At 32.8% G+C, this 25,756-nt stretch overlaps 3 protein-coding genes across 8 annotated transcripts in view; all 3 read left to right on the top strand.

Moving 5' to 3' along the window:
• LOC106768146 (small RNA degrading nuclease 1-like) overlaps positions 1-12,206 on the top strand; it is a 32,756-nt gene extending 20,550 nt beyond the window's left edge. The window contains exon 13 of the mRNA XM_014653123.2: positions 11,954-12,206. The gene's annotated coding sequence lies outside the window, so the exon portion shown is untranslated. The remainder of the gene's footprint in view (positions 1-11,953) is intronic.
• On the top strand, positions 6,942-12,183 carry LOC106768145 (small RNA degrading nuclease 1). Of its 2 annotated transcripts, XM_014653121.2 has the most exons (12): positions 6,942-7,085; positions 7,707-7,889; positions 7,967-8,050; positions 9,428-9,496; positions 9,592-9,732; positions 9,850-9,966; positions 10,047-10,116; positions 10,253-10,353; positions 10,590-10,730; positions 10,826-10,933; positions 11,105-11,209; positions 11,525-12,183. In XM_014653121.2, the coding sequence occupies exons 1-12, from the start codon at positions 7,053-7,055 to the stop codon at positions 11,906-11,908; spliced, it is 1,536 nt and encodes a 511-aa protein (XP_014508607.1). In that variant the 5' UTR covers positions 6,942-7,052; the 3' UTR covers positions 11,909-12,183. The 2 variants fall into 2 exon arrangements, with proteins under 2 accessions (XP_014508607.1, XP_022639059.1); XM_022783338.1 differs by lacking the exon at positions 9,428-9,496.
• A 1,511-nt stretch (positions 12,207-13,717) lies between the features above and the next one.
• Positions 13,718-19,565, top strand: LOC106768147 (protein RER1A). 5 transcript variants are annotated; one of them, XM_014653125.1, is made up of 4 exons: positions 13,719-14,227; positions 16,076-16,256; positions 16,378-16,440; positions 16,522-16,797. In XM_014653125.1, exons 1-3 carry the CDS (start codon positions 13,845-13,847, stop codon positions 16,429-16,431), a joined length of 618 nt encoding a protein of 205 aa, XP_014508611.1. In that variant the 5' UTR covers positions 13,719-13,844; the 3' UTR covers positions 16,432-16,440; positions 16,522-16,797. The 5 variants fall into 5 exon arrangements, with proteins under 5 accessions (XP_022639063.1, XP_022639061.1, XP_022639062.1 ...); XM_022783342.1 differs by lacking the exons at positions 16,378-16,440; positions 16,522-16,797 and adding an exon at positions 19,548-19,565 and having other exon boundaries at positions 13,718-14,227; XM_022783340.1 differs by lacking the exon at positions 16,378-16,440 and having other exon boundaries at positions 13,718-14,227.
• Positions 19,566-25,756: the final 6,191 nt, after the last annotated feature.

The raw sequence follows: 25,756 nt of genomic DNA, 5'->3' as shown, positions 1-25,756 counted from the left end.
TAATTTTTTTTTATTTATGTAAGTATTTTTTTTCTCTAACCATTTTATTTAATAATGAGTGTTTTTTTAGTTGGTCCTAGTGCAGAGATGACAAAGAAAAATATTTGAGTGAGAGAGATGAAGGAGAAAGGGTTGAGAGGAATGAAGGAAGTGAGTAAGGGTTTGGTTTTTTTTTTTTTAGTTTTGAGAATGAAAATTATTAAAATAAGACAAATGTTTCTGATTTTTTTTCAATTGGGGTTAGAGCAGGGATGACAGAGAAAAAGTCTGAGTGGAAGAGATGAAAGAGAAAGGGTTAAGAGGAATGAAAGGGGTGGGTAAGGGTTTGGGGGTTTCTTTTTTTATTTTTTTAATTTTAAGAATGAAAATTATTAAAATATCCTTAACCTTAAAACTTAGAATTCATGATATAAGGGTATTTTTGTCTACTGAAACCCGGTACACATTGCTAAAATGTACTAACTGAAAAACAGGCGTACGCAAGTTAGCAAACCCCATATATATATATATATATATATATATATATATATTCACTTACTTCTTTTATATTAATAAAAACTGTAATATTCCATATATAGAAAATCATATAAATGAAAATAATTAAACTTAATAATAGTTAGAATTTAGATTTGCATCTTCTTATTGTTTAAATTTAAATATATGTTGAATGTTGAAAAAGAAAATCATCATAATAAATTATGATATCACAAAAATGAAACTCTTTTACAAAATTATAAAATTACACTTTTCAAAATTCAAGCAAACATAACATAATAAAATCAATAATAATTATATAAAAAATTAAAATGGTTTCAAGGTCAAATTTATATAACCATAAATAAATTAATTTTATTTTATATAAAAAAAAAACCATACATTCTTACTTGACAAAAGTTAAACAACAAATAAAAATATTAAAAATAAGTAAAAGTAAATAATATAATTTGTTTGTTGAAATTAAATATTGCATTTCGTCTTTTGAACAAAATTACCAGAAAAAAAAAATATAATCGGTATTATGATAAAAGGAAATATATATTTGAGATTAGAATAAACATGCTAGCCATCAAACCAATCCTTTAAATGAAATAAATTTAAGGGTAAGAGAGCAACTAAGATAAGTTTATGTTGTCCAATAAAATTATAATTTACTTAATTAAATGTTTGAAATCGAGAATTATATACTCATGTGAATAATATAAATAATTAATGTAAATATTTTTTTTAAAATATAAATAATTAAATGTCTATCCTAAATACCATTAAAAGTTGAGAAAGAATAAAATATTATATGGTGAGAGAATAAAAGGAAACAAAAAATATCTTATGAGATCTCTAACAAAATTTTTTAGAATGAAACTACAATCATACAAAAGAAATGGAGATAGGTTTTTTTAAGTTATATATTAAATTATGAGTGTTTTACAAATTTAATAAGTATGAAAATTCGAATCAAAATAAATATGTAAATTTTCATTCTCATCTTAAAAAGAATTAGATATTTCCATATTTATACATTTATTTTATCAATGCAAAATTTGTTTATAAAATTGGAATAATTTCAAATATATACAATGGATACATACTCATGTAAGTGATGTTGTTTTTCATTTTTTATATTAAAAGCAACTTTTTAAAACAATTAACTTTTAATTATAATTAAACCAAATCTTTTTGATAAATGTTACTATTAAAATATACTTAGTTTATTATTTATAAATAAATTAAAACCTCAGGTTTTAACATTTATTATTTTAAAAATTTATAACAAGGTTATTTGACATATTAGAAATAAAATTACTCATTATGTTAATTTTTTTTTATACAAAGCCAATGTTATATTTACTATAAGTTTTGAAAGAAAAATAAAAAGTTGATTAGAAAAATAATACAACAATTTACATCCTTTGAATATAAGTTGACTAAAGAAAATGACCGTAACATTTTTTCTTCTATAAAGTAATAACAATAAATTTATAAATCATTATTCAAACAATATTTTATATTTTTGTAACTTAAAAATATTTAATATATTTTTAAAAGAAAGTATGTATATATTTTTTTTAAGGTTTAATCATTTAAGAGGTCCCTATTTTCGGGTAGAATCTTAATTTATTCCCTTTCTTTTTCGATATCTCAATTGGATCCTAATTTTATAAAAATTGTAACAATTCAGTCATTTCCGTTAAATTAAACCTAACGACGTCAATTTCTAGTTGACATGACATGTTGGACTTTTATCACCCTTGCCAGATCAGCTTTTTGAAAGGATAAAATGGGAATAATAAAAAACTTCAGCCATCACCGCCAGAAACTATTATCCAATACAAACATTTTTTCCAACAATTGTTTCTAAAAAAATAAATAAAAAACCGTGTACTAGCATAACACAAAAATTCAGACACGCCACTATCATATCACTAATGACGACTATCCTCCACAAAACTAAGGGCGTGTTCACTTCCAGGTAATATACTGTTCAAAGTGAAGAGCGAGCGATGAATTAAAAAAAATTGTGTTCACTTTAAGGTAATAGCGAGCGACGATTTGGAAGTAACACCGAGATTTATCTACTGCAGCATCACTCACATATATGCGAGGATTTGGAGGGATCGAGGAAGCTTTCTCTAAAATATCCTTATTCATTTCAAATAATTGCCTTATTCCATTAACCATAAAATATAAGAAATATTAGTACTGCAAATTTACTTTCCCTGTTCATTCACGAGCTGAAGAACAGTGAAGATTCCTGAACGTTGGCATGGTGGACGACTCAACGAGCATGAAGCAAGGTTACGTGAAGTCAGTGGTGATGCAGTTGGACGTGCATGGTTGTGGCATGGTAGACGACAACGAGCATGAAGCAAAGAGGGCAACAAGGTTGTATCCGGTTACCAAACACTTGTATCCGGATACACCTTCTTCTTCACACAAAGCCAGCAAGTTATCCGGTTACCACACATTTGTATCCGGATACTACCACTACTACTACTTCTTCTTCTTCTTCTTAAACGAGATATGATGGGAATCTGAAACCCAACAGACACGTTTCTTCCTGGCATGAAAATGGACGCGACTTTGTCGTTGACTTCTTGGAGGAACTCCTCTGACCCAGCAACTTGGAACTTCACCTTTATGTTGAAACAACAGATTGGGAAATGAAGCTTCGTGGTGCAATATCATTCACAAATCCACTGGCTCGTGGTCAAATTTTTGTTTTTGGTTTGGAATGTGAGCAGGGTCTTAATGGTTTTCCAATTTCGTGTTTTTAGAATGAAATCTGGTAGTAATTTTACAATGAACATGAACTTGATGTTGGTACTAATTTATCTTTTTTAGAATGATTTATATGAGTTTGGTATTGTTACTGAGATGACTCCTGATTATGCTGATGTTACTGAGATGAACTTCTGAGATGAAATCTGAAATGTAGTTGTCGAGCATAAAATTGTGATTTATATGAGTTTGATGATTTATATGAAATCTGAAATTGTGAGTATCACATAAAATACTTGGATTTATATGACTTTGATGATTTCCAGTATAAATCTGAAAGAAATATTTTTTAGAATGATTTATATGAGTTTTATGATGTTTAGAAAAAATTGTGTGTCACGTAAAATAGTTGGATTTAATCATTTGTGTTATAACATCTGGAATTGTTTTTATTATTTATTGTTCATTATCTATAATTATTGTTCAAAATGCTACAATGTGTTCAAAGGTATTTCAAAATGTTATAATTGTTGAATATTATTTATTGTTAATAACAAACAGTAATACCCTTTGAGTATGGGACAAATTCAATACTAATCTTTGGTTGAAGCTTCATTGCAATATTTTGCTTATTTCTTCGTTCAATTTTCACATAAACGGATCTTCAAGAGGTAAGTTTTGTTGGTTGTTTATTTTTGTTTATTTGAATTTAAAATATACTATTGGTTTTAATATGTTATTTAAATATTGTTGGTTTTTTTTTTAATATATGAATGTATGAATGTATTTATTTTATGTATTTTTTTAATATATTTCTATGTTATTATGTTTGTACTTTTTATTTCATGTAACAGATAATTATAACTTGGATTAATTATCGGTATCTACAAAATTAATAAATCTTACTTCCATAACAAATAAATTCTTACTACTTAAAACTAAATTATATCACAAACAAGTACTACAATTTAAAAAAAAATCATTTCACTAAAGTATAATTTAATTAAATTTTTAAAATTATTTTAATAATTATTCTAAATTTTTAACTATTAATAAACATTTTTTCAATTAAATATAACATTAACAAATATCGTTTTATATTACTTTAATACCTAGGGGCATTTTGGTAATCTTCAAATTCTACCAATTAAACAAATTTTTTAAATCTGTCACATCAATCAAATCCTACACTAATTCTCACAAACTTCACCCCCAAACTCACTCTCAATTACCTTCAAATCCACTTAACTAAACACAAAAAGAAAATCACCCTCAAATCCACTCAATCACTCTCCCCCAATCACTCTCTCCCCATCACCCCCAAGTAAACACACCCTAAAACTCAAGTCATTTACATATTCTTGACCCTAACGGAACGGAGGGTAATTACCACAAATATGCTGCAATCAGTTTTGAGAGAAAAAAACTCAAGAGAAGTCTCGCCACCGGCCTCGAAGGGCTTTACGTTCTCGTTCTTCCGACTGTACTTGATGGCGTCGTTCTTTTTGAGGTGATAAATCTGCGCCAGCACGACGTTGAGCACGCCACTGGTCTTCGTTCCATGCAAGATCAGCGTTTTCTTCCCCGATTCCACCTTCAAAAATATATTCCCAAAAAATGTAAGATTTTCTGAGTAAGGAAACGGAGAGAGAGGGAAAGAGATGAATACTTACGAGCTTGGGGCGCGCTTCTCGAGCTCCCGCTTACCCTTGCGGGTCTTGGCGGTTTTAATTTCCAACATCGCAAGAGAAAAAGAGTATGCAGTGCAGATCTGCAGCGCCTCCATGGCTTACTCGTCGCCTTCTAACTTGTGGGCTTTCATCATCATAGACCAATTACAAACTTCTTAGAGTTACACATCTGCTGCTAGGGATGGATATGCCCACACGCCAATATCCTCTTGCTTTGAAACAATTAAACTTGAAGCGTATTCTAAGTTTCTAGAACTTATAACAACCATCCTCCCATCAAGTGAAGAAGCTTCAGAACTTGAAAACTGGGGTTCCACTGCTTCCATTTGGATAAATTCTGCTAGATACTCTGTATAAGATGATTCTCAAAATCTCCATCATCCCTTTGAATGTCCTTGTAACCATATCTGACAATACACCTATACATTCGATATGGTCTGGGACAAACTCGCCCGATAAGGAAACGTTCTTCAGGTGAAACATATGGAACAGGAACCCATCCTCCCTGAGGCACTTTGGTACTCCCTCTATGACCAGAAACCAGAAACCCAGAACTCCCGCCACCGTCACCTCCGCGCAAGCGGTCCTTTTCCGCCTCCGGACGAGCCGGCCAAGAACACCGTAGATGATGCAACCTCATCGCCCGTCGCCCCTAGCGGTCACCGTTCCATCTTCTCTTGTCGCCAGGACTTTATCTGGCATGGCTCCTCTACCGCCTCCATTGCTAGGGATGCTGAATCGGTGGCACAATCGGACCTGCAAAGCAAAATTCAGAGAAGAACATAAATGCCAGTCTCTCGTCGAACCTCCGCCGTGGCGCAACCATCTCCCTAGCATCTTCATCGTCAACCTGGAAGCAGAAAACAACAAGAGGCGCACCATCAGAAACCAACCCAGAATCTTCTCCACCATCACACCGCCACTTTCTCCTTCATCTCCATCAACCTGTGAATCAAAAACAAACATAATCCAGTTCACGGCGTAGGCAGGAAGGCCTTCTTCCAAAGTTGATTTGTTCATCAGACGAACCCTACCTCCAAATTTTTTCCCAATCTCATATTGCATTTGCCAGGCCTGCACTTAATTTTATTATTTCCATCTTACCCTTTCAAAAAGTTGACTTGGCAAGGTGATAAAAGTTCGACGTATCACATCAACCAGAAATTGACGTCATTGGACTCAATTTAACAGAAATGACTGAATTGTTACTATTTTTATAAAATTAAGACCTAATTGAGATATTAAAAAAGAAAAGAACTAAATTAAGATTCTATCCAAAAATAAAAACTTCCTGAATGATTAAACTTTTTTAAAAATATATGAACGTAAAATTATTTCTTCTGTTTTCACAATTCATAAATACATCAATAATTCAGTCAAAATATCTTAGTACGAGAAGATATACTCTTTGTTTCAATTCAACTGAACATGCAAGTAACAGATTAGAAAAAAAATATCATATACTTAAATAATTTTTATTTAAATATCTAAAATAATATTATATATTAATTTATCAAAATCAATATTTTAATTAAATTCATTAAATTACTTCAATATTTTCTCAAACTTTGAGTTATATGCAAAAGTGGACACAAATAAGATCTTTAGAACACGCTTTAAGATACACGAAAAGCAATATAATATAAATAAGAATATATATTTTTATATCAATTAATATTCATAATTAAATTCAATATATATCTAAAATATTATTTTACATATTTTCTTTGTTATATGCCTGTGAAACTAAAAAACAAGTAAAAAATAGAAAAATAATAAAATACAAACAGTGTGGACTATAAACTATATAATTAAAAATTTATGTATAATAACTTGGATATAGATAATATAAAATATTTATATAGTACAAAACTACAAAAATAAAATAAAGAGATTAACAGAATAAATACTGTAAAAACTGTCTAAAAAATAATATAGCAAAAAATGTATATTACTATACATAGAGGTTCATGAAGATTAGATTATCTGTGGGTAAAAATAACAACAAAATAAGTAAAAGATAAGGAAAAAAGAAAAAGTAAAAACCCGGAGGCAGCATAAAACATCCCTGAAAACCTAGACGCTGCACTATATGTTTGGACGCTGTTTTGCAAAGATTTTGACAAGGCTTCGTAGCAACTCAATATGGAAGAAAAAATAGACACTGCAGAAAAGAAGGTGAGCTTCCTTAGTCAACGCTTTCAGTATATTTGTTTGTTTGTTCATGGTTGTTTCCAACGCCTTCGAAAAAACAGTTCGATTTGTGCGTTTTTCGCTTTTAAGTTTCTTTAGATGTTTAGTATTTTGAATGTACTGCTGGGGAATCAATTGAATATTTTAGGTGGTGAATTTTTATGGGAAATTAGGATGAATGTTTTGGCATGAATGAGTTAAAGCCCAAAGTTAAGAGTCGTGGTATACAGTCTTAGTTTTAGTTGTGTGTTTCCTGTCATGGTTTCAGGGGTGATGAAATCATTGGACTAAATGCCTATGCTTTAATACTTATTTAATAAATGAAAGACTACCTTTGCTGTAAACCTAGTGAATCAGTTCATATAGAATTAGGGATTAGTTATGTTTGCCAAAATTATTTGCAACTTCTTTAGTTGTTGGTGATAATGATGTCATCAATAGTCATATAGATAAATAGATAAATTGTAATACATTGTGAGACTTTTAGATGTATATGCCAGTTTAAATGGATGATGAGATATCTTGAGTGTTTTGTAGTGTTTTTGTTTTCCCTTTCCTTCTTTCTCCTCTGTCCCAGCAATATAACCAGTGCTTCCATATGGGTAGGTGCTGGCTGATATTGTAAAATTGGCACAAAAGAGAGGCCTCAGGGGTAAGCTAGGAGACTGGAGAGAATTCTTGGACAGTCATGATAAACAGTTTGGGACCCGTTTGAGTGATCCATCAAAGCGACCCCATGAGTTATTGGCTACATTTCTAAAGTCTTTTTCGAAGGAGGAAGATTTGAAGGTAAATAACNTTTTAGTACCAAATATGTACACATACACTCAAAAGATGTGAGTTTTATTTATTTCTCCCGTGTTTAGTTTTTTGACAACATCATGAGACATCATGAAAATCAATACATGTTGGAGCGACTGAAAGATAAATCCCTTGAGTCCCCGGAGCAGGTACGTTTTAGTGGTGATTTCTCTGCTAAAATCTTGTTTTAGATTGTAGTTAACTTCCTTTCCTGGATTATAGTAGTAATAAAATAATGTTATTTTACCTTAGTTTTCTATTAAATACTAAGTTTCCTTCCCATTAAGGGCATACTCACCGCATTTGCTTTGGGCTTTCTACCAATCCTTTGCTGTTATTTCTTTAAGCGGTTCAACATTATTATTCAATTTCATTGAGAATGTTCCAATCAATGTTTTCAAAACTGGACTGGGCGGTTTAACTAGTTGAATCAGGAACCGGACTAGTGTTTGGTCCAAGTCTTCCTACAAGACAGATTTAAATTTGAACCGGGATAAAACCAGTCAAACTGCGCATGAAGGCGAAAACCGGGAAAACTAGTGGGTTGGGAGGTTTGACTGGTTGTTTTTGAAAACTTATCTTATTTTTTTATGCTGTTAGTTGGTTTTTCAAGAGAGTTGTAGTTACTAACGAATTTAAATTTGAACCGTGATATAGCCGGTGAAACTGGAAAACCAGGTGGGTTGAGAGGTTGAACTTGTTGGTTCTAAGAACGTGTGGTTTTTTGTTGTAGAGAGTTGTAGTTACTAATGGATTTTATTTGTTATTGTTGAACTTATATATATATGATGTATTATACTTGTTTGCTTTCATATATAGCTTACTTTTGTCGCATGCTATGACTTATGACACAATCAAGTGAAGTTTAATTTTTAATTTTGTAAAATTTATATATATATATATATATATATATATATATATATATATATATATATATATATATATATATATATAATATTTTTATTAATACTACTTTATATATTGTATTACCATATTAAAAAAAATGACAATATTTTATTGAATCTGGTTTGACACTGGTGAACTCCAGGTTAAACCTTTGAACCTTAAACCCATACCTTCACTGGTTTAGTGACTGGACTGGTTCTAAGTAAGTGCTGGTCACATGTACCTTCTGCCTTATTTCGGGAATTGCTTTTTACTTATTTCTGAATTTATACTTTTATGGTTTATTNTTTTCCTCTTTTGTACTTAAACCATCATGCCAATTGGAAATTGGCTCCGAAGTTGAATATTTCTTGTTGCTGCAACCAAATCTGAATGTAGAACTAAAGTCTAAAATTGAAGAGAATGTAATTGATAGTGTCAAGAATCTCTATGATTCAGAAAAATCAAATTTCTGATATTACTTTTTGCTGATAATTATCGTTTTTCTCCTTCTGGGTTGTGTAATTGATAACGGGTATGCACATTCTTTTTCTTCTTAATTAATGTTGTTGATGTCATTGACAAGTGTATTTGTAAAAAAATTACTATAATTTTCTAACAGTCTGATGTTTGCTGCATAGAGGCTAGTTCAAATAACTCTGCAGCATCCGTTATATCCATTGGATTATTCGTCTCTATCAATTGATGAGGTTTGTTGACGTCACCTGTAGGCTGTACCTGAATTTGAAGGTGCCAATATTTATTCTGATATATCGTATATTATGCTTTTGATGTGGATTTGAAGGGTTGGATAGTTATAAATGTTAAAACCAAGCCCAAGGTGATGAAGTCCACTACAATGCTCGCTGTTGATTGTGAAATGGTTCTTTGTGAAGATGGGACAGACGAGGTAGTTAAAGTTTGTGTGGTAGACCATAATTTAGAGGTAATTTATGCACACTCCTCCTTTTGCATAGCCTCCCAAAAAAGGGTTTCACATGATTGTTTTTAAAATTATTCTCCTTTTTGGGGTTACGGATAGATAATTTTCAGAATTTTTCAGGTCAAGCTGAATGAATTCGTAAAACCCAACAAAAAAATTGTGGACTACAGAACAGAGATCACTGGTATCTCTTCTCAAGATCTAGAGGCAGTGACTTGCTCCTTGGCTGATGTACAGGTATTTTGTGTTTTTCTTTGTTTTTTATTTTGTATAGTCCTTTCATGTGCATAATGAAGATATGTCTTGTGCTTCCANAGAAATCCATGAAGAAGTTGTTATCAAAAGGAGCCATATTAGTGGGACACAGTTTGCATAATGATCTACGTGGTAAGTTTGATAAACGTTTTAGTTTACTTTGGTCTGTTTTTAAACCTACTGCTAGATTTTGAGTATATTGTGGGACTAGCTCCGTTGAATTAATTTTTGTGCTTCTAATTTATATACTAATGCAAGTTGTCTGCAGTGCTGAAGCTTGATCATGTCAGAGTGATTGACACTTCCTATATCTTCCAATCCACGGATGGGCCTATGCACAGAAAACCTTCTTTGAATGGTTTATGTCAGGTACTAAAGTGGCAAATGTTTTATATGCAAAAATTAAGGTTCTCCATTATGAGAAAAGNTCACGTAGCCANTCTTTTGGAGGAATCATGTTGTTTTGGATGCAAAGCCTCTCTTGTGCACTTGTGCTAGTTTATGTCTTGAAATTTAAGATCTTTCATCATCCAGGCTTGCCCAAGAAAATTATAGCAACATTTGTTGATTTTTGATTTGTAGTTTATCAACAATTGTTGTGACAGGCTGTTTTGGGTCGTGCTGTTCGGGAAAAAGGTGCTCCACATAATTGTCTAGATGATGCATGTGCAGCTATGAACCTCGTTCTTGCAAAGATCAAACATGGTGTTGATAGGGAATTTCCAATTTCACTGCCTCAAGAGCGTGTAAGCTGACATATACATCTCCAGCATTACCTTGTCTTTGTAATCATGTTGATTGGCGGCTAAAGGTGAATAATATCACTGCTATATTGTTTTAGGTTCCAGAAAGTGATACCACAAAGCTTTTTCTTCACAAAATACCAAACAATGTAAACACTGAAGCACTGCATACCATTGTTCCTGGAGAATTCAGAACAGAACTGCAGGTAGCGTCCCATGGCTATCTCANTGTTCTAGTGAAGAGGTTCATCTGTAATTATTTAAAGAGTGTTAATATCTTCAATTTAAAAACATGTAGTTTTGTCTCACTGGTAATCTTGTTGGCAGTCTTTTAGTGGGTTACATTTTGTTTTTGAGATCTGATGCATCTGCTGCAGTCTACTAGGAAAGTTCAAGGAAGACATTATTCTGCCTTAGCTGTTTTTAAAAATACACAAGAGGCTGAGGACGCCTATGAAAAAGTCCAAGGAATCCAATTAAAGGTACATACATGATATATAACGGTGCGCAATCTGTTACTTGATATCACTAAATTGCTTGTTGTTTAGCCGAGCCAATGAAATGCATAAATTGGATTCCAGTCTCCACTATAATACCTGAATCCATTTGTTCTAATGGATATATGTTTGATTCTTCCAAATTTGGATAAACTTGATAACTTTTCTTTTCATGCTTGTTNAAAAAAAGAAGGCGTCTTCTGTTGATAAACTAATATTGCAGTTGTATATCACTGAATGACATTTATTTACTCTGGGATTGCTGATCTATCTCATATTATGTATATTACTTTNTCTTAGGATAATCAAGGGCGTCCACAAAAACTTGTAACATTTCTGACAAGTAAAGGCATGCCTGTCACTCTATATGTTCGGAAAATGGTAAGTGATGAACCCACTGTCCAGAATGGCTCTAATAAGAGGGCTTTACAAACGGATGAGGCAGTTGATGTTTCCAAGAAAGCAAAGATAGATAAAAACACTGAAGAGGATGCCCCAAGCTGTGATGCCCATTTAAACGAGATTGAAGCGCTGAATCAACGATTAAAGCAAAGTGAATTGGAGATCGAATCATTGAAGAAAGAGCTGTCACAGAAAGATTTTGAAATATCCGCCTTGCATAAAATGGTGGAATCTTTAAATAAGATAAGATGGAAAAGAGATAAGGCCCTCCAAAAAGTGTAGCCAGGAGATGAGAATATTGGATTGTTTGGGGAAATGAAATTGAAGGTATGCTCCTTAGCCAGGACATCCTACATTTATGGTAATTTTCTTAAAAATCGGTTATGTGAACCGTCCAGTTTTGAGACATTCATATTTAGTTGACATGTTGGAGGTTCCATTAGAGTCCAAATTTGGATTTAAATATTTCCCTCGAAGGATGAACCGATGAATGTTTTTGTTTACAACTAACGTTTCACTGCAATTATATATGTTCTATTGACATTCTTTCATATGAAGACAGCTCGTCAAATATTGTCAACTTTGTACTCGATTTTTATTGGGGCTACTTTTTGCTGTATAATTTATATATCGTTAGCATTATTTTAAATATTTGGAGACATCTATTTCACTGTTCTCTGGTAAATTAATTCTTTAAAATGCTGTAATAATTTCGCTTTCTTTTTCTTCTGTAGCAACAATCCTTTAATGCAAGTACAAATGACTTATTACTGTAATTATATCAGTGAGTATAAAACAAAACATGCACATTGAAGAGGAAGGCTATTGTTATTCTTAGAACATGTGACTATGGGGTTGAAGCGGATGCCATTAGGGTTAAAAATAGTAAAAATAAAACAACACAACCTTCTCCAAACTCCTTTTCAATTTACTATTTATTTGTTCTTTTAGTCTTTAAGTAAGCTTATAATGAAATTTATAAAACATATTATCAAAAGCATTAGAGCTTCTAACGCTATAGGAAGCTCAAATAAAAATATTGTAGTTGGTTGACACCCCATAAAATTTGATTGGCATCGTTGAAAATTTGGAGTAACAAAACAAGAGAATTGTTGTTGAATTTAATATATATATATATATATATATATATATATATATATATATAATTTAATACAGGAATTTATGAAAATTTAAAATTAAGATAAAATTTAGGTTAGAAAGGACATTGACCTTATCGCATGGATATGTGAATATGACATTTAATCAACTCTGAAACCATTTAAATAATCAGAAGGAATACTGAGATCGGTGTATTGTAACATTAGGGACTATTTATATTTTTTTAATAAAACAATTAAACAGGAAATATAGTATCATATTAAGTACTAAATTAATAGGTTATTGTTTTGTTTAAATTATCAATCTCTACTCAGTTTATTTACACCTTGTAAAGTCATCGTAAAATTTTATGTTGTATGAAAGTTAGTCCAGATTATAATTCTCTTAAAATGATTATAAGTTTAATAATTGCTTTAGTCTCTCTGATTTTATCTTTTAATTTTAATTTCTATTTTTGAAATTTATTTTTATAATTTTTTTTCTTAAAACTAAAGCTAATTTTCATTAATTGTTTTTATTAGAAATTACTATAAAACGTAGAGAATACTAAAAGAAATAGTTTTTCCACAAAATAATTAAAAACTGATTTTTTTTTTTTTATATTTAAAGAATTTAGTTATCTATTTCTAGTTACGCTAGTATTAGTAAATTTTGTCTAATAAGAATGAAAGTCTAATAAAACTATGACGTGACATAAATTCGTAAATAAACAATAACAAAGATAAAACATTAAAATAAAAATTAACAAAATAAAAATATAACTATATTTAATAAGTTATATTTCTCAATTTTATTTTAAATAGTTTGCATATGGACTAAAACTACAATAAACACAGCATGAAATATGTGAATAAACTTAAATGGTTTTGTAGATATGATAATGAATAATTTTGAATTCGAGTTTTAAATATACCAATATAATACTATTGAAAAGGGAAATTTTGCGGCCTATTAACAGGCGAGCTAAATCCTTGAAACCAAAGATTTTTTTTTTTTTGGGTCTGTAAGATGATTTTAAATTGAAAAAAAAAACATCGATTGAATATTAGGACTGAAGAGACCATGAGAAGAGGGTTCCTTTAAGCGACAAATCGTTGAAATGAACCTCTCTCAAGCAGAAAGCGGAGCGGGTCCATCAGCGATGGACGCGGTCGGATCATCACTTAGAGCCGCCATATCGCGGTGGGAGTTGGCAGTGTGGCGGCAGTACCAGCACGTGCTAGACAAATGGACGCCACACGTGGGGCGGCGGTGGGTGGGGTTGTTGGTGGTGGCGTTGATATACGCGCTGCGCGTGTACTTGGTGGAAGGGTTCTACTTAGTGTCGTACGGTTTGGGAATATACATCCTCAACCTTCTGATCGGGTTCCTTTCCCCTCAGGTGGACCCCGAGATTCTTGACGCAGAGGGCCCCACCCTCCCCTCGTCCGTTAACGACGAGTTTCGTCCATTCGTTCGCCGCCTCCCGGAGTTCAAGTTCTGGTACGCTATATGCTTCCCAATTACTGTTAATTTAATTCACGATCATCATGAATCAATTAATTTCACTTCATCTTGTTTTGATCGATCATAGTTACCATAGAACCCAAATTTTACGGCACAACAAAGTTTGTATTGTGTTCTTTTGGAGTTTTGTTTGCAAGGTTACAGTTCTTGTGTTATTTACAGGGTTGTGTGTGCTGCGAGTTTCTTTTCTTGAAGAAAGAAACAGTTGGCACTGCAGTAATAGCCGAAATGTCATAATTTCTGGGTTCTTTGCACTTAGCAGCATTAGTCTTCTTTTTGTTTTGCAAAATGAAGGATTGTGATGAAATTGCAATTCTTGTTACAATCGTAGTTTACAATCTCGGCCGCATTTGTTTCATGTTGTAATTTTAGTAATTTCTGGAATTACATTCTCAAGAATGGTAAACCTAAATTTACAAAATTTTATTGATAAAGAATTAAAAATTAGAAGAGAAAAAAATAAAAACAAAAAAAATTCAAGAATGAAGCTGTATGGAAATCTGTAATTATTGTGGGAAATGAAATTGTGTTCCTATTTTAGTATATAAGACATTATTTTATTATAACACCTTCATATTTGTGGGACTGACGCTGGAATTTTCGGAAAATGAAAAAGAAAGGTGACACAAGGTGCTGAATTGCTATTGCAGTCATACTTTCGTTTTGTTCTTGATATCACAGAAAATTATAGAGAAATGCTACTGATGTGGGTGCAATTACGGTGGCATTTTGTGGGGAGTGCCTCCAAAAGCTTGAGGTTGTGGACAAAAATTTTTTGAACCGATTTAAAGGTGTTGAATTGCTATTGCAGTCACACTTTCGTCTTGTTCTTGATATCACAGAAAATTATAGAGAAATGCCACTGATGTGGGTGCAGTTACGGTGGCATTGTGTGGGGAGTACCTCCAAAAGCTTGAGGTTGTGGGCAAAACTTTTTTGAACCGATTTAAAGGTGTTGAATTGCTATTGCAATCACACTTTCGTTTTGTTCTTGATATCACAGAAAATTACAGAAAAATGCTACTGATGTGGCTGCAATTACGGTGGCATTGTGTGGGGAGTATCTCCAAAAGCTTGAGGTTGTGGACAAAACTTTTTTGAACCGATTTAAAGGTGTTGAATTGCTATTGCAGTCACACTTTCGTTTTGTTCTTGATATCACAGAAAATTATAGAGAAATGCTACTAATGTGGGTGCAATTACGGTGGCATTGTGTGGGGAGTACCTCCAAAAGCTTGAGGTTGTGGACAAAACTTTTTTGAACCGATTTAAAGGTGTTGAATTGCAATTGCAGTCACACTTTCGTTTTGTTCTTGATATCACAGAAAATTATAGAGAAATATGTCAATGTGTTGAATTGCATTTGCAGTCACACTCTCGTTTTGTTCTTGATATCACAGAAAATTATAGAGAAATATGTCAAGGTGTTGAATTGCTATTGCAGTCACGCTTTCGTTTTGCTCTTGATATGGCAGAAAATTATAGAGAAATGCTACTGATTACTGTGGCTTTGTGTAGGGAGTACCTCCAAAAGCTTGAAGTTGTGAACAAAACTTTTTTGAACCGATTTAAAGAACAAACATGTGAAACGAGCAAATAGATTGACCTGTCAGTTCTGATAAAAATCTGGATGTTCGTTCCCACAAATAATGAATTGTTTGGAAATGCAAACGTTGCAAATAAGCATTGCATTTTATGTGACATTTTTGGGTTTCTCGTTGGGTTTTGTGCTAATTTACAAAAGTTCTTCGTTCTTTGGTGTGTATCTTCATGCTTTTATCTTCAGTATTTTGATATGGAGATGTTTCTGCTGAATGTAAGCAGGTACTCAATCACAAAGGCATTTTGCGTTGTATTTGTGATGACTTTCTTTAGTGCGTTTGATGTTCCTGTGTTCTGGCCAATACTCCTCTTCTACTGGGTGGTCTTATTCACGCTTACAATGAGGAGACAGATATCTCACATGATTAAGTACAAATATCTACCCTTCTCATCTGGAAAACAGGTAAATTATTAGGCAAAATATCGTCATAACCGATTTATGGCTTTGCCCATTATTTTGTGTTTTACATGAATACAGTTTCGGTTCTAATGGTAAAGGATTTTTATTTTCCTTTAATTTGTAGCGTTATGATGGAAAAAGAGCATCACCTGAAAGCCCAAGCCTTTCAGAGGGCTGAACTTTTCAGGTTAATTGAACTTTATTTGCCTAAATTAGGTAACAGATCAACATGTGGCGTGATATTATTTGCTGTATATATTTTGGACAGCTAGAACAATATGAGGATGTGATGGGAAGTTGAAGAAAGTTGCTCTAAGAGTCTTGTGTGGACCCCGGGATGTCCGATTCCCATTTGAGCATTGTTTGGACATTAGGCGTATTGGATATTCTTACACCCTTGTAAAGGATCCAATTTAGGAAAATATAATTGGAGTTTCGGAGGGCTCTTTCTTTACACAATTCCCTTTCCTGTGTTTGTATCTCTATATAGTTGGGCAAATGCCTCTGGTTCATGAATTAATCAAATAACTAGTTTTATTTTCTATTTCTTGCAATGCTATTATACGAGTTATCTTTTTATACTGCATATATATATTTTAAATTTTTAATCAAGGTAATTTTTAGTGAGTCTAAATTCTGGAAATAAACTCATCAATAGGAAAATTAAATAAAATAAGACTATTAGGCGAATTAAAAACTTCCATTTAATAGTGAAAACTACCCTGAGCATCTCAATTTTCTTAGAAATTAATCTCTTTGAATTTTTTTCAATAGTATTCGAAGTGTTCTTTTTTCAGAGTTTTTCATTTGACTTAGAATTTGAACACCTATGGTTTCAGTCAAGGCTTGGGCACCCTGCATTTTCATTTGTGGTTGTAAAACTCAAAGCACCAAAAGATTAATTAATGTGCTTGGTTACGATTAACAACATGTTGAAGCAAACAGAACAGGTGGAAGGAAGACAAACTAGAACAGACAGAGATGAGAATCGGAGCAGAGAGAAATTTTTCATGCATACTTCTCCCCAGTGTGCCTAACCAACAATAAATAAAAGGACAAACTAACATAAAGTAGTGTTATGTGGGCTATCCATTGTACCCTATCTGTTATCCTCGTAAGTAATATGATCCCACCATCCCAATGAGCTTTTAATTCTTTCAACTGCATTTTTCATAAGCATGCATTTTATGGCACTCTTCCTCTATTTCATGGATTGAATCTATACTTTCTTGGTCTCTTCATCATGGATCATATCATCCCCTTTCTGATGGATGGACAAATACTTTGTCCACAAGGTGTAAATCAGGATAATCCTGCAAGAAGCCATCCTCAAGCTCCAAGAAAGAGATTTTTCCACTAAACCAAAACATGCTCTCTTGATAGGCTTGCCTTCAATTCTGGAAGCCACTTACTAAGTGCTGATTGAGCTCTTGATCAGTAGGATAGATTTCTTACACCTTACAAAAACATCAAAGTGAAGAACAATTATATCTAAAATTTGTCTCAACTCTAGTATTCTTGAGAGTATATGTTAGGAATCTTTGGTGTAAGAACCTAACAGTCACCCTCACCACTGATATGCACTCACACAAGACAGAAATAATCAAACAATGGGTATGCTATTCACAGTAACAATGACTGAGTACAAAGAGTAACCCAAGGGCCTAACCCCTCTCACCAGGTTCAAAACCGATCTATACAAAGTATACAATTGACTAACTCTCTTACAGAATTACAAAAGGTTTACATTTATAGGCCCCTTGCCCACCTTCTCCAACTGTTCCACCGTTAGGCTCTTTCACCCCTATCTTATATCCTATCAGTATATTTGCAACTTTATTGAATACCCAACCTCCTTGCACTGAATATCATAGTTGTAGCACAAGAGTTTTGAGATATAGTATTGTTGTTCAGGAATTTGGAGCACTTGTGTTATTAATTCTTGTTGGCTTTGTTGATATGTGTAGATGGTAAGTTGTCATCTCAATAAATAGGATCATCACTTCGGATATAAGTTCATTTTGACCACTTCCTCTCTATGTTGGCCTTGACATGAGCATGCAAGTCCTTGACCATCTTTGAATTTTTTCAATAGTATTCGAAGTGTTTTTTTTTTCATAGTTTTTCATTTCAGTTAGAACTTGAACACCTATGGTTTCAGTGAAGGCTTGGGCACCCTTCATTTTCATTTGTGGTTGTAAAACTCAAAGCACCAAAAGATTAATTAATGTGCTTGGCTGTGATTAACCACATGTTGAAGCAAACAGAACAGGTGGAAGGAAGACAAACTAGAACAGACGGTTGTAAAACTCAAAGCATCAAAAGATTAAGTAATGTGCTTGCCTATGATTAACCACATGTTGAAGCAAACAGAACAGGTGGAAGGAAGACAAACTAGAACAGACAGAGATGAAAATTGGAGCCGAGAGAATTTTTCATGCATACCTCTCCCCAGTGTGCCTAACCAACAACAAATAAAAAGACAAACTAACATAAAGTAGTGTTGTGTGGGCTATCTATTATACCCTATCTCTTATCCTTGTAAGTAATATGATCCCACCATCCCAATGAGCTTTTAATTCTTTCTACTGCATTTTCCTTAAGCATGCATTTTGTGGCACTCTTCCTCTATTTCATGGATTGAATCTATACTTTCTTGGTCTCTTCATCATGGATCATATCATCCCCTTTTTGATGGATGGACAAATACATTGTCCACAAGGTGTAAATCAGGATAATCCTGCAAGAATCCATCCTTAAGCTCCAAGAAAGAGATTTTTCCACTAAACCAAAACTTGCTCTCTTGATTGGCTTACCTTCGATTTTGGAAGCCACTTACTCTGAGTGCTGATTAAGCTATTGATCAGTAGCATAGATTTCTTGCACCTTACAAAAATATCAAAGTGAAGAACAATGATAGCTATAATTTGTCTCAACCTAGTATTCTTGACAGTGTATTTGCAACTTTATTGAAACCCAACCTTTCACTGAATATCATAGCTGTAGCCTAAGAGTTTTGAGATATAGTATTGTTATTCAGGAGTTTGGAGTACTTTTTTTTATTAATTCTAGCTAGCTTTGTTGATGTGTTGATGATAAGTTGTCATCTCAATAAATAGGATCATCAGTTCTAATATAAGTTCATTTTCACCAGTTCCTCTTTATATTGGCCTTGACATGAGTATGCAAGTCCTTGACCATTTTTGAATTTTTTTCAATAGTATTCAAAGTGTTTTTTCTTTTTTTTTTCATAGTTTTTCATTTGAGTTAGAACTTGAACACCTATGGTTTCAGTGAAGGCTTGGACACCCTTCATTTTCATTTGTGGTTGTAAAACTCAAAGCACCGAAAGATTAATTAATGTGCTTGGCTATATGATTAACCACGTGTTGAAGCAAACAGAACAGTTGGAAGGAAGACAAACTAGAACAGACAGATTAGAATTGGAGCAGAGAGAAATTTTTCATGCATACTTGATAGGCTTACCTTCAATTTTGGAAGCCAGTTACTTTGAGTGATGATTGAGCTCTTGATCGGTAGGATAAATTTCTTGCACCTTACAGAAACATCAAAGTGAAGAACAATGATATCTAAAATTTGTCTCAACTCTAGTATTATTGAGAGTGTATTTACAACTTTATTGAAAACCCAACATTGCCTTGAATATCATAGTTGTAGCCTAAGAGTTTTGAGATGTAGTATTGTTGTTCAGGAGTTTGGAGCACTTGTGTTATTAATTCTTGCTTCCTTTGTTGATATGTGTAGATGATAAGTTGTCATCTCAATAAGTAAGATTATCACTTCGGATATAAGTTCATTTTCACCACTTCCTCTCTATGTTGGCCTTGACTTGAGCATGCAAGTCCTTGACATGAGCATGCAAGTCCTTGACATGAGCATGCAAGTCCTTGACATGAGCATGCAAGTCGTTGACCATCTTTGAATTTTTTTCAATAGTATTCGAAGTGTTTTTTTTTTTCAGAGTTTTTCATTTGAGTTAAAACTTGAACACCTATGGTTTCAGTGAAGGCTTGGGCACCCTTAATTTTCATTTGTGGTTGTAAAACTCAAAGCACCAAAAGATTAATTAATGTGCTTGGCTATTATTAACCACATGTTGAAGCAAACAGAACAGGTGGAAGGAAGACAAATTAGAACAGACGGTTGTAAATCTCAAAGCACCAAAAGATTAAGTAATGTGCTTGGCTATGATTAACCACATGTTGAAGAAGCAAACAGAACCGGTGGAAGGAAGACAAACTAGAACAGATTGAGAAGAAAATTGGAGCAGAGAGAATTTTTCATGCATACTTCTCCCCAGTGTGCCTAACCAACAACAAATAAAAAGACAAACTAACATAAAGTAGTGTTGTCTGGGCTATCAATTATACCCTATCTCTTATCCTTGTAAGTAATATGATCCCACCATCCCAATGAGCTTTTAATTCTTTCTACTGCATTTTTCTTAAGCATGCATTTTATGGCACTCTTCCTCTATTTCATGGATTGAATCTATACTTTCTTGGTCTCTTTGTCATGGATCATATCATCCCCTTTTTGATGGATGGACAAATACTTTGTCCACAAGGTGCAAATCAGGATAATCCTGCAAGAAGCCATCCTCAAGCTCCAAGAAAGAGATTTTTCCACTAAACCAAAACATGCTCTCTTGATAGGCTTACCTTCAATTTTTGAAGCCACTTATTGAGTGCTGATTGAGCTCTTGATCAGTAGGATAGATTTGTTACACCTTACAAAAACATCAAAGTGAAGAACAATGATTTCTAAAATTTGTCTCAACTTTAGTATTCTTGAGAGTTGTTGGAAGTCCCACATCGACTAGAGATAAGGCCATTTAAGTGTATATAAGTGGGTGCAAACCTCACCCTACAAGCTGGTTTTGTGGGGTTGAGTTAGGCTTAAATTCCACTTTTAACATGGTATCAGAGCCATGATTAGAGTCTATCCTAGCGATTTCTGTTGTCGTTGGGCATGTTGTTCCACCCGCTATCGGGCCACTATCAGACCACCCACTAAAAAGTCTAATCCCACGCTCGAGATGTATATACCTCAGCGTGAGGGGGGTGTGTTGGAAGTCCCACATCGACTAAAGATAAGGCCATTTAAGTGTATATAAGTGGGTGCAAACCTCACTCTACAAGCCGATTTTGTGGGGTTGAGTTAGGCTTAAATTCCACTTCTAACAAGAGTGTATTTACAACTTTATTGAAAACCCATCCTTGCATTGAATATCATAATTGTAGCCTAAGAGTTTTGAGATATAGTATTGTTGTTCAGGAGTTTGGAGCACTTGTGTTATCAATTCTTGCTACCTTTGTTGATATGTGTAGATCATAAGTTGTCATCTCAATAAATAAGATCATCACTTTTGATATAAGTTCATTTTAACCACTTCCTCTCTATCTTGGCCTTGACATGAGCATGGAAATCCCTGACAATCTTTGATTTCTCCACCCCATCATGATTAGTCCAAGCCTCACAGGTAGGGAGAGATAGAGGAGTTAATGGGTTAAATCCATACACAACCTCAAAGAGAATGGGAAATTGTGGAGTTCACCACTCTATGATATGTAAAATTCATATGGGGAAAGATCTCTTCCCACTCTCTTGGGTTCCTAAACAACATGCACCTCTAAGTTGGGACATTGTTCTATTCACCACTTTTATTTGATCATATGTTTTGGGGGTGGCAAGTGGTGGAGAAAAGCAAATTGTGTGCCAAGCTTCCACCACAAGGTCCTCCAAAAGTGACTCAAGAACTTTGAATCTTTTAATGGTCCTAGGATGCCATGCAATCTCACTCCTTTCTAAAGAAGAGATTTACACCTAAACATGCATCATCCACTTTGTGACATGGAATGAAATAGGTCATCTTTGGAAATTGTTCCACTACCACAAAGATCTTTCCTTTGTCCTTGGGGTCCTAGCACAAAATCCATTAAAATGTCTATTCAAGACAAAGTGGGATTAGAGGAAGAGGGGTGTAGAGTCCTTGGTGTTGGATGTGATGCAATTCTCACAATGTCCCTCCACATGGTTCCTCATGTTAGGCCAAAAGAAATGTTCATTTAAGACTTCTAAAGTATTAGATGTCCCAACATGTCCCATTAATCCCTCCTCGTGTGACTCTTTGATGAGTTAGGCTCTTAAAGATCCTAAAGTACACAAATCCTCTTACCTTTGTAAAGGTAGTCTTTGTAACCCTATTTTTGGCATTCACTTTAGAATTTTGAGAAGTCCAATCCTTTGGGTACAACTTTATGTGATCAAAACTCAAAAATTTGGTTGTTTCTTCCCTTGTTTGCGGTTGAGCACATAAAAGAATTTTTCAATACTTGAGATTAAACCGAAAATATATTTTTAGACGACTTAGTTGATCCATCTCACAATCTTTTATTTATAATAAAGAACTGATATAAGAGTGTACATGGAAGATTAAGGGATTGTCGTAGACACCTAGGTGCAAAACTAGGTACTATTATAGATATAACTCATAAAAGCTAGCACACTACACCTTAAGTAGGCTTAATGATAATACATAGATGTAATTACTGTAACCCTCAAGCTGGAGCATACAGATTGTATGTACCAAACTTGGAACAAATAAACTTAGGATCCCTGAAAGACTTGGTCAACACATATGCAAGTTGGTCATTTGATCTAACAAACTCAGTACGTATTTCTTTTGTCAACAACTTTTCACAAACAAAATGACAATCAATTTTTGTATGTTTAGTTCTCTTGTGAAACACTAGATTTGATGGTTCTATAGAGTGGTTTTACTTTTAAAAGATGGAGATGATCCTATGGTTGGGTAAGCTTAAAAAACTTATTGGTGGACAAGCAATACCTTTTTAATCCCTTTGTGGGATCATGGTGACATTCTTCTTGGCCTTTTTTGCTTGCCTATTCTCCTTCTTGTCTTCCTCTATTTTTTCTCTTTTTTTTTTCTTTTTCATTTCTATTTGGTCCTCACTAACCTCTTAAGGTAAAAGAGGTAGCAAACTGATTCTTTCCATGAAATTTGAAAGTAAATTTGTTGGTAAGACCATCATGAAAGGTTTGTTTGTCAAATTGTCATGGTCTACTTAAAATGTGTGTAGCCTCCATTGAAATAACATCATAAAGGACCTCATATTGATAAATCTTATTGAGAAATTAATGATGACTTGTTTATTAACTTCAATTTCTCCCTCCTCACTTAGCCATGAAAGCTTATAAGGCTAGGTGTGAGGGATAGTTTCAAGCAAAGTTTGTCCACCACCCTAGTGTTAGCCACATTCATATAATTCCTCCATTAATGATGAGAGTAAACATTGTTACTAATAAGACACCTTGTATGAAAAATGTTTTCTCTTTGAGATTAATCATGTTCTTTTGAAACTTGGCCTTACATGTGCCTCACTACTAAAAAGTCACCCTCAAAAGGTTTAGTTTCATCCTCACTTAAGGAGAAAGATGAGTGAGAGGAGTTCTCTGTGGGGAAGGTGGGGAGAAATAACTCTCAACTTCTCCACTTGCATTCAAAGTTATAGTCTTTTGTGTAGAGCAATTAGAAGCTATGTGTCTATATCCTAAGCATTTAAAACATTAGATTGAACAAGACCTTCGAGAAGTAAAGGAGTTGTGAATGGGGTCCTGGCTGAATTACTCCTAGAAGTGTGCCCTTGGTGAGATTTGGAAGTGTTCCTATTATATTTTTCTTTATCTTTTCATTTCCAAGAACTATATTAGTCATTGTGTTAGCTACTCCTCCTTGTCCCATCTTTTCTTTTCAATTGTGATTCAATTTCGAGGCCAAAGAGTAAAACATTCTCAATAAAGGAGTACTCATACAAAAGTCTATTAAGTCTTATATATTTCTCCTTAAGTTACTCACCGATCTAGCTACCTTGACCTCATTGGTTTCATCATGTAACTCGACCTTAAGTAATCATTCAAAAACAAATAAATAAATAAATAAACATGCTTCTTTGATGAAGCCTTTGGAGCTTCAAAAGGAGTTTCCTCTTATAGCAAGAATGAACAAATCTAGCATTTAAAAATTTAATGTCCATCCTGGAACAAATATAGATGAATGTGAAACAACCAATCAATTCAAGATACATTTATATTAGGCTAAATATTTTATCATACATGTTCAAGTATCGAAAATAAGGATAAAAAAACTTCAAATAAGCATGCCAGACATATGACTTAAGGAAAGACAGACAAATTTGAATGACAACGAGATAACTTCATTCACATAAGCCCAAAAGTCATGTAAATTTGAGGCACAATGCACCAAATTTATAGGCCAACTCAATCAGCACCCAAAAGAACTTGCATAACAAAGGAAAGTTGTGAAAGTCAAGGTGACTGATTTGAGATAGCTACACCGAGGAACAAAGCTAGACAAAAACACAAGATAACACCTTATTTTAAACCTTAGTACTGAATACTAAATTATATAAGTTCATTATACTTTTAACAAACAAAGTGTCTGAGTTACAGTTGTGAAGGTTCACTTCACCATAGTTCAAGAGGAGAGGAATCAATTAGCAAAATAAAGAGAAAAGAAGATGAACCATAAGAGAATATGAAAGAACAAGTAAATAAGCAAAGCAAGATTGAAGTGATGGTCTAACCCGAGATATCACTTAACCCGAGATAAGTGATGTATTATTAACTTATGTTTTAATATATCTTTTGTTATTTTTTATTTTATTTCAATTAATAATATAATTTTAATATATTATTTATTTCAATATTAAAAACACAAGTAGTTAATATACTATTTTTAATATTTATTTGGTTATGTTTATTTTCTAAAATATTATTTTTTATAATTTAACAAATATTGGATTATGTTTAACTTGTATTATTGTTTATATTTTAATATATTATTTATTATTTGTAATTTTGGGTTAATAAATAATATGTTTTTAATATATTATTTATTTTAATGTTAAACATATAATTAGTTATTATAATGCTTTTAATATTTATTGATTTTCGTTTAACTATAAAAGTGTTTCCAATAACTACAAAAGTGTTTCCAATTTCGTATAACTTATTTCAATATTAAAATCACAATTAATGATTATTATATTGTAAATATTCATTGGATTATGTTCAATTGTTTAAAAGTTTAACAAATATTAGACAATTCCATTCATGTATTTATTAGATCGATATATTTATTAGATGAGTATAATAATAAATATTATAAGAGTTATTTCATAAATTGATTAAATGGATCTAAGGATATATATTTAACAATTTTGTTTGTAAATCAATTATGAGTTTACTAACACATAATATTGAGTTAATTTATATACTAATTGGATAAATTTAATAATATATATTTGACGAGTTTGTCTACACATTAATAAATCTAAAATTATATTACACATTAATAAATCTAAAATTATATTAAAAGAATATGACAATATATGTTAGACAAGACTATTTATGCATAGAATAGACAAGTCTATTAAAAC

This window comes from Vigna radiata, chromosome 7 (genome assembly GCF_000741045.1).
Source record: "Vigna radiata var. radiata cultivar VC1973A chromosome 7, Vradiata_ver6, whole genome shotgun sequence".
Classification (NCBI taxonomy): domain Eukaryota; kingdom Viridiplantae; phylum Streptophyta; class Magnoliopsida; order Fabales; family Fabaceae; genus Vigna; species Vigna radiata.
This window is presented reverse-complemented; position numbering and strand designations above follow the sequence as displayed.